The 12,005-nt window shown below is 43.1% G+C and overlaps 2 protein-coding genes across 8 annotated transcripts in view; one reads left to right on the forward strand and one right to left on the reverse strand.

Moving 5' to 3' along the window:
• The window catches only part of DCAKD (dephospho-CoA kinase domain containing), a 29,163-nt gene extending 27,062 nt beyond the window's left edge, over positions 1-2,101 (reverse strand). For 5 of the 6 annotated variants that reach the window (XR_010408776.1, XR_008507155.2, XM_045888751.3 and 2 more), the window contains exon 1: positions 1,892-2,101. The gene's annotated coding sequence lies outside the window, so the exon portion shown is untranslated. Of the gene's footprint in view, positions 1-1,554; positions 1,859-1,891 lie in introns of those variants that run through there. The other variant, XM_064583763.1, reaches the window with a different exon arrangement.
• Positions 2,102-2,295: 194 nt separating this feature from the next.
• Positions 2,296-12,005, forward strand: part of NMT1 (N-myristoyltransferase 1) — a 29,462-nt gene continuing 19,752 nt past the window's right edge. The window contains exon 1 of one of the 2 annotated variants that reach the window (XM_045888747.2): positions 2,296-2,470. In XM_045888747.2, coding sequence (XP_045744703.1) covers positions 2,340-2,470 — 131 coding nt within the window. In that variant the 5' untranslated portion in view covers positions 2,296-2,339. The remainder of the gene's footprint in view (positions 2,471-12,005) is intronic. The other variant, XM_064583741.1, reaches the window with a different exon arrangement.

A 12,005-nucleotide genomic window follows, 5' to 3' on the forward strand; every position in this document is an offset into this window, starting at 1 on the left:
GTGAGCATTCTAACTTGAAAGAGCCTAAGGGGTGGGTGGGGCGGGAATAAGTGCCTTTCAGGTGCCTCTGAACTCTGAAATTCTCAGAGGTGCTGGATTCCAGAACTTTGGACTGGTACTTGCATTCTGAGCTTGGACATGACAGTCACATTGCCTGTCTACATCCCAGAAAGGCTCTCCACTGAGCAAAAACTGCTCAGTTTGCAGTAAAATACAAGGCAGTATCTTTCTAAGCTTTGAATTGCAAGAATGGCAGGTTCCACCTACAATCACTCTGCCCTGGTCATGCTTCATTAGCTTTTGTTCAACCTCTGCATGTCTGTGAGAAAAGAAAATACAGGGTTGGGAATTAGAATATCAGATGTGGGGGCGCCTGGGTGGCTCAGTTGGTTAAGCGACTGCCTTCGGCTCAGGTCATGATCCTGGAGTCCCGGGATCGAGTCCCGCGTCGGGCTCCCTGCTCAGCGGGGAGTCTGCTTCTCCCTCTGACCTTCCTCCCTCTCATGCTCTCTGTCTCTCATTCTCTCTCTCAAATGAATAAATAAAAAATCTTAAAAAAAAAAAAAAAAAGAATATCAGATGTGGGTTCTGGTTCTGCTACTAGGTATCATTGTGATTTTTTTTTTTTTTTTTTTGGCAAGCTCAATTTTCTTCAAGTCCCCTTCCCTACCTACTTTACAAGGTCACATGAGCTACAACAAGTGCAACATTTAGAAATTAAATCCACCTAACACATGTAAGGCTTTATTACGATTATCTCTGACATCTTCTGGCCCGCAGCTGCAAAGAAGACATCATATTGACAGCACTCTTGGTCCTGGAGAGATGAGTGTGGGTGACAGCGCTCAGTCTGAGTGGGTGTCCTTCCCTTCTAAAATCAGATATAAATGATTGGGGATTATCTGCTGTTTCGGATCATATTTACTTCTAAGCCTGCCACTGAGAAAAATTAACTGACAATATTTAGCTCTTTTTTATTTTGTTTCCCTGAGTCAGATGCGAAGTGTTTCTTCCCACTTTCTCCCTCTTTCCACGTTGAGGGTTTCCCAATGGCAAAGATTATTCCTTTTTTCCGCCATGGAGCTCTCTGAGGATAAGAACATGGGTTGAACATGTTCTTAGAACATGTTCAAGAACATGTACAACCCACAGTCCAACCTGAATGGGAAATCTCTAGAAATGGGAACCATGTCTTCAGGCGCTGGCCTCAAGCCTCAGGTGCAATTACTCAAACACAGGGGTGAGACCCAAGGGATTGAAGCATTCAGTCAATGCTAAACCTAGGTTAAGATGTCACCATTACTTTCTAATAACTGATTTCCTTGGGTGGATGAAGTAGACAATGGGACTTCTGCAGTGATAAAGAGCTCAGAGGGACGAAGGGCCGACAGATCCAAATTTGTACACTGATTTTGCCACTTACTTGCTTTGTCACTGCCCGATTTACCACCCAATCTGGGCCACGTTTCTTCGTCTGTGCCAAAGGGGAATAATAAAACAACGCATCTTCTCGGCTTGTTGAGAGAATTAAATGAGATATACGAAAAGCCTTACCCCAGATTCTGGCGTATAAGTGCTCATTAAAAAGTGGATGTGGAGAATCCTAGGGACACTGTATGAGTTTCGTGGACCTGTAGCTGGAGACCAAGAAGCGGCAAAGCCGGACCGAGCAGTCAGGTCTCCCGGCTAAGGATCAGTGCTCCGCACACCACAACCCATCGCCTCTCAAGAGGCCTCGAACTCCTGACGACCAAGTGCCGCCTAAAGTCCCCAGGGAGGAAAGGCGGCCAGGAGCCAACCTGGCTTCTTACAGCAAAGGCTCTCCAAGAAGGCCTGACGTATTCGGGGTCCCGGTGGGTAGCACACGCAGGCCTCAGGCCTCATTACTTACCCGGATATGGTAACGGTCCTTAACGGCAGCCAATAACGGTTCACCTGTGGCCGAGGCACTGACAAGCGCAGGCTGAGGTCAAACCTTGGCTTTTGGCGCTTCATCCCGAAACCCTAAGCAAGCATCGAACTACAATTCCCAGCATGCCACGCGGCCGCCCGGTCGCGGAGCGTCGGCCCCGCCAACCCTGGGGCCCTTCTTTTCTCAAAACGCGGCTGAACGCCCAGTACTTCCGGGTAGTGCGGCTCCCCCCCATCCAGGACAGCCTCCCTTTATGATTTCTGGGTATTGTAGTCCACATTCTTCCAGTTTCGCGAGAATCAGCTGTTCTTAACCACGGCTCCCTTCGACACGAAAACTACAAAACCCAGACTATATCGCAAGTTCCTCTCGTCCAATAGGAACCCCCCATGTAGCGAGGCGCGGAGGCCGGCTCTCGCAACTCAAGATGGCGGACGAGAGTGAGACAGCAGTGAAGCCGCCGGCACCTCCGCTGCCGCAGATGATGGAAGGGAATGGAAACGGCCATGAGCACTGCAGCGATTGCGAGAACGAGGAGGAAAACAGCTACAGCCGGGGGTAACGATGTCCTCGGAGTCCAATGCCCGTCCAGTCTCCCACAACCTGGGTCTCTGGGGTGCGGGGAAGTCACCGGGAGCTTAGGGTAACCCCACCCCCATATTCTAATTGGCTGAGACATTGGGATCCTGCCTGGCGATTGGTTGCTGTCTTTGTCATTTAGCAGGGTGGGTGCTCAGTATATTAAGGGCCGGAGACATTCAATACTTTTATTATATAAAAGTTCTTCTGTGTAATGTTCCACTCGTGTGCTTCACTCGCGTTCAGGGGAAAGAGCATGTTGGACGATGGTTTTCGATGGCACAACACGAGTCAATGTAACAGTACAATTCAAAGGGAACGTTACTTACAGAGGTGTGTGAACAACGTGAATAGCAATAAATGAATAATAAAACATTTCGCTGCAGCTCACTTTCAATGAGGAAATATATCAGGTTGTACAAACCATAATTATGTTGTAAAATATCACTAACAGGAGAATCTCAAAATACAAACTTACCTTATAAACCCTACAGTGTAATTACTGTATGATAATGTTTTGGTGTATACAGTGCCCGTTGTTCCAAATAAGCTCTAAGTTTCCTGAACAGTATATAATTAGGTCTTCCAGGATCTTTGTTTACTTTGTGAAATAGCCTCAAAGCTTCAAGAAATTGAGTGATGGTGCAGCTTGGACAGGGATTGGAAGTGGGCTTAATACTGCATCTCTGTACTTCTCTTGCCTGCTAGTAATTGTTTGTTACTTGGGCAGAAGAAATTCATCAGGCGTTTCAGTGTTGAGTTCTATTTCCAAATCAGTTTTCATTCTTGTAAGCCACACCCTGTCATTCTTCTTTCTTCATATTGTTACAGTAACTGGTGCTGAAGCTCTGTCCCTGTCTATATTTCCGAGTATGTTTTTTAACGGAAAGTTATGAGAGACTTTTTGACATATAACTTTGGGTGAGTCTGTGGTGGTCTGATTTTGTGCGCGCGCGTGTGTGTATGTGTGGTAGTCCCATTTTCATAGCCATGAAGGCATTTGCAGTATTAGCAGTAGCCTGTAGGTAAAGGTAAAAGGTTGCAATCTCTGGATAAACTTTATTTATTTATTTATTTATTTAAAGATTTTATTTATTTATTTGACAGAGAGAGACGTAGCGAGGGAGGCAACACAAGCAGGGGGAGAAGGAGGGGAGAAGCAGGCTTCCCGCGGAGCAGGGAGCCCGATGCGGGGCTCGATCCCAGGACCCTGGGATCACGACCTGAGCCGAAGGCAGACGCTTAACGACTGAGCCACCCAGGCGCCCCTCTGGATAAACTTTAAAAAAAAATCCACTGCCTTGTAAAGATGGAAGAACAAAGGATTAATTAAGTAGTTTATAATCTGCTTGTGATGAATCCTTAGGTTAAAAGATCTAGCTTTTATGTTCTTTGACCAGCATTAAAAAAAAAATCACAAGAAGAATGTAAAGAAAAAGGAAGTTTGTCAGATCTGGTTTTATAAGAGTGTGTGTTCTTTTGCTATAACGCACAATAGATCTCATGTAACAAAAGCCTTGAAGTTGGAGATTCCTAAGAAAGGAAGAGCTTTTAAAGAGGAAATAGGAACAGGAAGAAGGGAAAGTGCAGCCCTCCTGAGTACAAATCCTAATTATAGATGAGAGCTGTTGAATTCAAAAGTCATTTCAGAAGTGAAAGTAAGGCTTTTTCTTTGCTCTGTGTGTAGTTGCTTTTATTTTTCTCTGCTAAACTGTTGCCCTGACCAGTGTCTATAGCTCTTTAATTGGTTTTATTTCCTATGATCTGTGAATCACTTTGCAAAACTATTTGGCAGAAAGGTCTGTGTTTATAGTACAACAAAATGATAAGCTTAAAAAAATTTTTTTTTGTTTTGTTGTTATTGTTGTTGTGCATGGTTATATATGGTCTGGGTGAACAAATTTATTAGCATCCCAAATCTAGAGGTATGTATAAATGAGTTTGGAGGTGGCAGGTGAAAAACAGAGGACCTAGCTTGGAGGACAGGCTACTCCGGGCACTCAATCTGAAGTGGAGTTAATATTTTCCCATTAATTGTCAGAGGAAATGATTTTGGAAGAGGCAGTGTGGCACGGAAAGAGAACGGATTTTGGGGTTCAAAGCCTGGTTCTGACAGTTGTCCTATAACTTTGGGAAAGTTACTTACCCTCCATTTGTAGGGATTAAATGAGATAACATTGGGAATACAGCCTGGCCCCTCCCTCCTGTTCTTCCTTCACATCTTCCCTATCCTCCTTTCCTCAGCTTGTGCTCTTATCACATACCTCGTTTTTTGTAGCTTTTATAACAGTAGTTAAATAATGTGTGTCCAGTCCCTGCCTCACCTGATTGTAAGGTGCCTGAGTAGAAGGACCATGTCTTCGAGATGCCTGGCACTTACTGGGCATTAGTGAGTATTTGCTGGATGAACAAATGGCAAATGTTAAAATTCAGAGTTCAGTGTCGGTGGAGTTTCTCCTCACTGAGGGGAAGAGTCAGATTTTTCTTACAAACACAGTTTCTTACCCCAAGTCAGTCTCATTGTGAGCCTTACTGCAGTTTCCTGTGAAATACCTACAGAAATCGGGGATCCTCCAATTTGTCCTGGAAGTTTTCCACTGTTTTTTTGGCTTCTTGAAATTTTCTTATTATTACTTAAAATGTTTTCAAAAGTGATGTAAGAATTGAAGGGGAGCATCTCCTTTTGATGCTAATGAGTCTAAAGTACAATATGCAACAAAAGTTAATGATAGTTCAAACTAACCCTTATTCTCTTAGGCCTTCCTCTCAAGATGGGCTCACAGTACTTTACACTAATGAAAGAACCATAATTAAATAAACATTTGATGAGTATAGATTTCACATATACATTGAAACACACATATATGTGCACATGCATACATGCAGTGTATGTATATATTTTATTTTGTGTGTGTGTATTTTTTATGTATCTCTACAGTTTTTCTGTACACTTTTTTTTTTTTTTAATCTACTCAACAAAGGCAGGCAGCATTTTTCCCCCAGTTACTCGCCTGAGATAAGTTACCCTGAGCAACTGAGAGAAGAGTCAGACTACAATAATTTTTTTTTTCCAGGTATAATTTATTTGAGAGAGTGTGTGTGCACGCATGGGTGCACACAGGAATTAGGGGAGAAGCAGAGAGAGAATTCCAAGCAGACTCCCTACTGAGTGCAGAGCCCCACTTGGGGCTCGAAACCAGGACCCATGAGATCATGACCTGAGCTGAAACCAAGAGTGGGACGTTCAACCTACTGAACCACCCAGGCACCCCCAGACTAAGATCGTCTTAATGCTGTATCCCCATGCAGTTCACCATTCATCTGTATGCTTTAATTTGCTTTTTGTTTTTAGTGAAAGGCTTTCCAAGAATTGTTACTAAAGGATAAACCTTATTAGCTGGCAGTAGACTTTAGTTTTGGGTTAACAAACAAGTAAAGTTTATTTGAATGATTGGAACAGGAAGGGACTTTTATATTATTTTATTCCTAGGATTCTTTTAGAGTTTATTTTGCAATGGCATTGATACCACTGAGATGCAGGTAAGCCATCCTTTTGATAAGGATGTCTCTTTCCCATCCTGCTTTCTTACTCCATGGGGACAGGTTAAGAGGAGTTCTTGTAAGTTTTCCTCACTAGTCCTGAGCTGTTATCTCTTATGAAAAAACTTAAGAGAAAACAAAGGGCTTTTTGAAAGGAAATTCCGTAAAGCCAGCCTTACTTGCTTTTATTTTATTCTTCAGATTCTCCGAGAGTGGTTCTTTCCATATTTAGTTGATGGCTTATAGCTACATGTAGCTCTTGGAAAGAAGAAATCTTTTTCGTCCCTTTTTCTTAATTTCTCCCTTCAGCTTTTGGTTTTTCAAAACTAGATCGAAGCAGAAATGAAAAGAGAAACCTCATCACTGATATCAAATAAGTGTTCTAATTTTATTTCCCAATTAAGTTGCAATTAAAAAAGAAACTAATCAAGAGCTGCTTCAAAGAGGAGACTGGAAAGCAGAAGGAATGAAAAGCAAATGAGAGCCTATTTCAGGGAGACTGCTGCTCATGGCACAGCAGTTTTGCTGATTTTTCACATTGTTTAACTAATGTGCTCACTCTAAAATTTCCCAGCTTTACCAAGTCTGCGCTTAACCCTTTGCCTGCAGAGTCCTTAGATTTGGGGACCGTAGATTTAGTAACTTTAGGAGGAGCTTCTTCAGCTCTTCTCTGTAACTTTGTCTGAAATCTCTACCCTGCAAGCCTCTCTTCTGATTCCGCAAGGAAGGTGCTCTAGGGATTGTTGCATTTAAGGCACACAAAACATGGTGTTCTCTTTTGAGAGCACCAAAACAAACAAACAAACAAACTTAAACTAAAATTCTTTGACAGGGTCAGTACTTGCTTAGAAATTTTTTTCTACTGCTGCTGACTTTTGAGAGGCAGCTGAGGGGGTTACACTGTTGTCAAGCGTTTGATAAATGTTATCTGTTGTTATTACTACTATGTGCTGGCCAGTGTGCTAAGCCCTTTCCATGGATTATCTCCTAGACTTCACTTAAAAAGACTGATTTATCTTTGGTAGTGAGGCTTGGGATTTTCGTCTCTACCTCTTCCTTTGACACCTTGAAGGATCCATTCCGAACTTGCTGGATTTCTTTTCCCTACTGCCTTGATTTCTGCCTCCTGACTCTGCAGCAATGTTGAGTCCTGTCTTTGGATCCATTCAGTAACCCATGAACTTTCCCAGACTAGGGAGCCAGTTGGTGATGGAGATGGCTGACCCCTTTAAACTCTTCTGAATGGACAAGTATCTTTTGCAGAGGTCATTCTAGTGTGTGAAATTTCTGCCAGCAGTGAGTTGTTGCTCAGAAAATTACTGAAAATGGTCTCTGAACAGCATTTGATTTGACCTTGGAGTTGCCAGGTTACAGCGTGGCTCACCAAAGCAACCCAGAGGATGTGGAATTTACATTTCTGTCTCAGTCCCATTCTAAATAGTTTAGTATATCAGAGCTTTTGTGACCCCTAAAAAAAAAGACCCAGTTATTCTCCATGACAGGAACTGGGTTGTTCACCCTCAAAATTCTGGCCAACTGTCCGGGAAGGGCAGAGGATGGCAGTAAAAGCAGTTTTTATAATCCCTTCCCACAACCTGCTATTCTTTTCATAGGCCTTCTGGGGTACCTTGATGGCAGTACTAAAGTGGTTTTGTGTTTTGTTTTTTTTTTGTGTATGTGTGTGTGTTTCCCATCATCTAGGATTCACACGCAGTTTTTTATATAAATAACTGATGGGTGGGACTGCAGAGTTTGGGGTATTGCTGTAAGTGACCCTGCAGTCACAGCAGTACAGAGGATAGGCTTTTGAGACTGAGTCTGACCATGTGATTTCTACCCGGGTACCCTCGTATGCCTCCGCATTCACCTTGTTGGGCCTTCTGAGTACCAGCAGGATTATTGGTGAACGTATCACACCGCATAAGTAAATGCAGAAGGATTTGCAGAAGGATTTCCTGATATCCAAAAGTAGAATCAAAAGGATGTTAGAGCCTAGGATTTGTTTAGTAGGTTTCTCTGGAAATACTAAATTTTAGCCCAAAGAATTAACTTCTAGTTTTTAGGGGTAGAAAATAAGTGACCAAAAATTGTGAATTTTATTTTCTGAACTTTTTTTTTTCCCTCTGATCTCATAATCAAAACTAAACCTGTGGTCTGTGTTTAAGACACTGGAACCATTTAAAATCGTTTTAGTGGAGCTTTTTTGTTTTAACTTTTATAGGAATAGGACAGGTCCTCAGGAGGGAGAAGATGACATATAAGAAAGTTGATAATTTAATAAGAAAGCTCATTATTTAAAATCTCAACCAGTGGCTCAAAAGAGCACAGCATCTCCACACTTTTCGTAGACTATTAATACAGCTGTCCTATGGAAACGTTACTGGAGACGTTTTGCCGACCCTCTTTTGGACTCCAGCTTTTCAGGGTTTTATTTTAGTCTATTATGCTGGAAAGTGTCAGTCAAGCACATTATTTGTTGAACTCTTAACTGTGCACTGGGTGCAGCTGGGGGTGCTCTAGGAAACAGCTGTATCAGATGTCCTTATGCTCAGGAAATTTTTAATCTTACTGGGAAGGTAGGAAGCAACACATTATTCTATGTAAAGTATTAAATCATTTGGGAGATCATAATCTTAGCCAGATACCAGTGAGAGCTAGTGTAGTCAGGAGGCTTTCTGGATAAAGCGTGGCTCACTCTCCTCCTTGCCTTTAATACGTGCTCCTCTGGTACACAGAAATTTGTTTTAAGGCCTTGTGTGATGAACAGTGTCTTTTGGCTTTGGAGGAGTCTCAGATAAATTCCCACAGAAACAAGACCAAGGTGTTTGGGAAGGAATGGTCCATGTCTTTAGAGATTGGAGGCTTGTCCATGGGTACCAGTTGGTTAGTTGGTGACCAGTTTGCCTCACGTGTCTGGGCCTTGGTTTCCTCTTCTGTGAACAGCAAGTTAAGCTGGGTGGCCCTGAGATTTTTCCGGCCCTGGTGGCTGAGCTTGCACTCCCCCACAGTAACAGCATTCTGTTCCCCAATCCTGCACCTTTTGAGTGGATTTTGTTACCCAGTAGGATGGAGAGGAGGCCTCTGTTATGGACCCTTCCTGCTTGTCGTGTTATCTGGAAGTTCTGTGCTTGAGCTGCTCATCTGTCAACATGCCCTTCCCTCCCGCCCACTCACACATTCTGGCACTGCATTCTGTTTCTAGAAATCAGCACTGAGGCTCATTTTCTATCTCCTCCCCCGAGCCCTGACTTTATACCAGAGCATCCGTTAGATTTCTGTGTTTGAGCTTAGAATATCTTGGCCTTCATTTAAAAAAGGACATTTCTTGGGGCTCCTGGCTGGTTCAGTCAGTAGAGCATGACACTTGATCTTGGAGTCGTGAGTTCCAGCCCCAAGTTGGGCATAGAGCCTACTTAAATAAAAAAAAAAAATTTTTTTAATGACATTTTTATAAGTAATTTTTTTTTAAAAGATTTTATTTCTATATTTGACAGAGAGAGCCACAGCGAGAGAGGGAACACAAGCAGGGGGAGTGGAAGAGGGAGAAGCAGGCTCCCCACTGAGCAGGGAGCCCGATTCGGGGCTCGATCCCAGGACCCTGGGATCATGACCTGAGCCGAAGGCAGACGCTTAACGACTGAGCCACCCGGGCGCCCCTTAATGACATTTTTTTAATTGCTTGTCTTCCCTGTTCCTGGCTCTGTCATTCTGCTAATTTGTCCCATATTCTCTAGGTTGGTCATTAATGACTTGAGTTTATCAGCTTTAGAGTGTTAACTTCAAAATTTTTATGTGAACTCCTATGTCCATTTCCATTGTAGGGAGCTCCCTTTTCCCCAGGAAGGCAAGTTTCACTAATTCTTTGCTCATTATTTTAGAACCAAATGAACCAAAGGCAGACTTTGATTTTCTATATTCCATGGTTCTGGCCCATCTCTTTGGAGTGTGTAAAGGTGCCTGGCAGGCTTAGAGTGCTCTCTAAGAGATTGCTATTTCAATTTGCAGAATCCCTACACACCCTGGGATGTCCACCCGCTGGGTGTGGACTTCAGGTCCGTTTAAAAATGATTCGAATTCTTAGAGAAGGACTAGCCTGCTTCAGTGGGGTCCTCTGGTGTGGTTCTCCCCAAATCCAAACTGAAGCTCTTCTTTGAAATGGTGTTGGCGGCTTCCTGGGAGGCTTCTTGAAGACTTACTCTCAAAGCTTCTGAGCTTGGTTTCTTTTGATAGTTAAAATTACTATAATCACCTTGAAAACTAAACCATAGTGAGCTCTTTGGAAATCTCTTCTCGGGGCGCCTGGATGGCTCCGTTGGTTATGCATCTGCCTTCGGCTTAGGTCATGATCCCAGAGACACCCAGGACACCCAGGACTGAACCCAGTCTGCTTCTCCCTCCTCTCCTCACCCCGCTTGTGCTCGCGCTCTCTCTCTCTCAAATAAATAAAATCTTCGGGGGAAAAAAAAAATCTCTTCTCTGTGTCAGTCGTCCTCCTATCTGGGTTGCTGACTGTAAGACCATGGTGAGCTCATAATGTGTTCTCGTGGATGTAGTTCAGTCCCTGGCAGCTCCCTGAAAATGATTCTTCTTTCTTTTAACTTCCCTTTGTTATTCATCTATCTCTATGCTTGCTGTACAAGTTGAAACAGGATTGTTGCTCAATAGCTGCGTGTGCAAATTCAAGGCAGTACAAGGATCATGAAATTCGCTCTCTGGGTTTAGTGTGGGTCTTGGAGTTTGTCAGGCACATATGTTGATGAGAACAAGAGTTCAGTCTAAGATCCTTCCACAAAAGTGGGGTCCCCGATGGCTGGTCAGAAGTGGCTCCACTGAAGAGAGAGAAAGGCAGGAAGGTAGTTTCTTAGTGATTTCCTTGTGAAGATTTCTGAAGTTGGAGAAAGTAATTTCTTCTATTTTCCTTATGTGAAAATGTGTTTAGTAAGTATCCAAAAGGTTGATACACAACAGTTCTTTGCCTTGACCTTTTTTTATCCACAGAATTTTTTTAAGTATTTTTTTATGGTAATTCATACATAGGAACCACGTAACTCATTCCATAAGCTGAGGTGAAGGACTTGTACATTGTATCAATGGTGGGGCACTGCTTTGTTTCCTAACATCAACCAGTTTTTAAATTTTATAATGCTCCGTATAATCTTGAGACTGAAGTGAGACTATGTCTGGAATTTAAAAACCACATAGAGTTGTTATAGGCTACAAATAGGCCTGTAGATGATAACATTGAATTACTAAGTGGAAAAAATTTTCTTTAGGCCATAAATGACTTCCTGGTTCCTGTACTTTGCCATGGCCTTGGGGGTTTTGCAGAGCATCTGGTTTTAAAGAGTTTACCTTATTCCCCCTCTAAGAATGTTATTGGTCTTCCTTTCATGGTATGCCTTCTGTGTCCCATTAAGATAATATCTAGGAGGTGCACTTGGACTAAAGTAACCTCCAGCCTTTACTGGATCTCCCTGACTTCATAGTCTGTCTCCCTGCGTTGGGTACAGGCAGTTATTCCAGGGCGGGGCGAAGGAAGAGTGAATGAGCTAGCCAGGAACTGAGGGTTATGGGCCTACGGAAAAGTTGGGCTTGATGATACCTTCCCGGGTAAGAGGCTGCTATCACTGTAGGCTTTCTAGCATGGGAGGGACACACTTTCTAGTACGGAAAGCCTTTTCACAGAGCTGAGTCCCACAGCTGACAGGAGCTTAGGATGATGCAGAAAGATGGCAAAGTCAGGCAGATCCAGCACAGGGTGGAGGTAACTTTAGTCCAAGTGTAAGGTCATGAAGTCTGGACGCCAGCGCTCCTCCCAGGCCTAGGAATAGGTACCTCTCCCATAGGAAATGGCAGCTCATGGCTGTAGATTCCTTCTCCCTACACAGTACCACTTGCTATGAGAGAATAATTAATATTCATAATCACCCCAAGACATTTTAAGGCCAGGTATGCTTTGTGAATTGTAAAATAA

The sequence above is a fragment of the Mirounga angustirostris genome, unplaced genomic scaffold, assembly GCF_029215605.1.
Source record: "Mirounga angustirostris isolate CCGP_5_RB_7025 unplaced genomic scaffold, mMirAng1.0.hap1 SCAF_17, whole genome shotgun sequence".
Lineage (NCBI taxonomy): Eukaryota > Metazoa > Chordata > Mammalia > Carnivora > Phocidae > Mirounga > Mirounga angustirostris.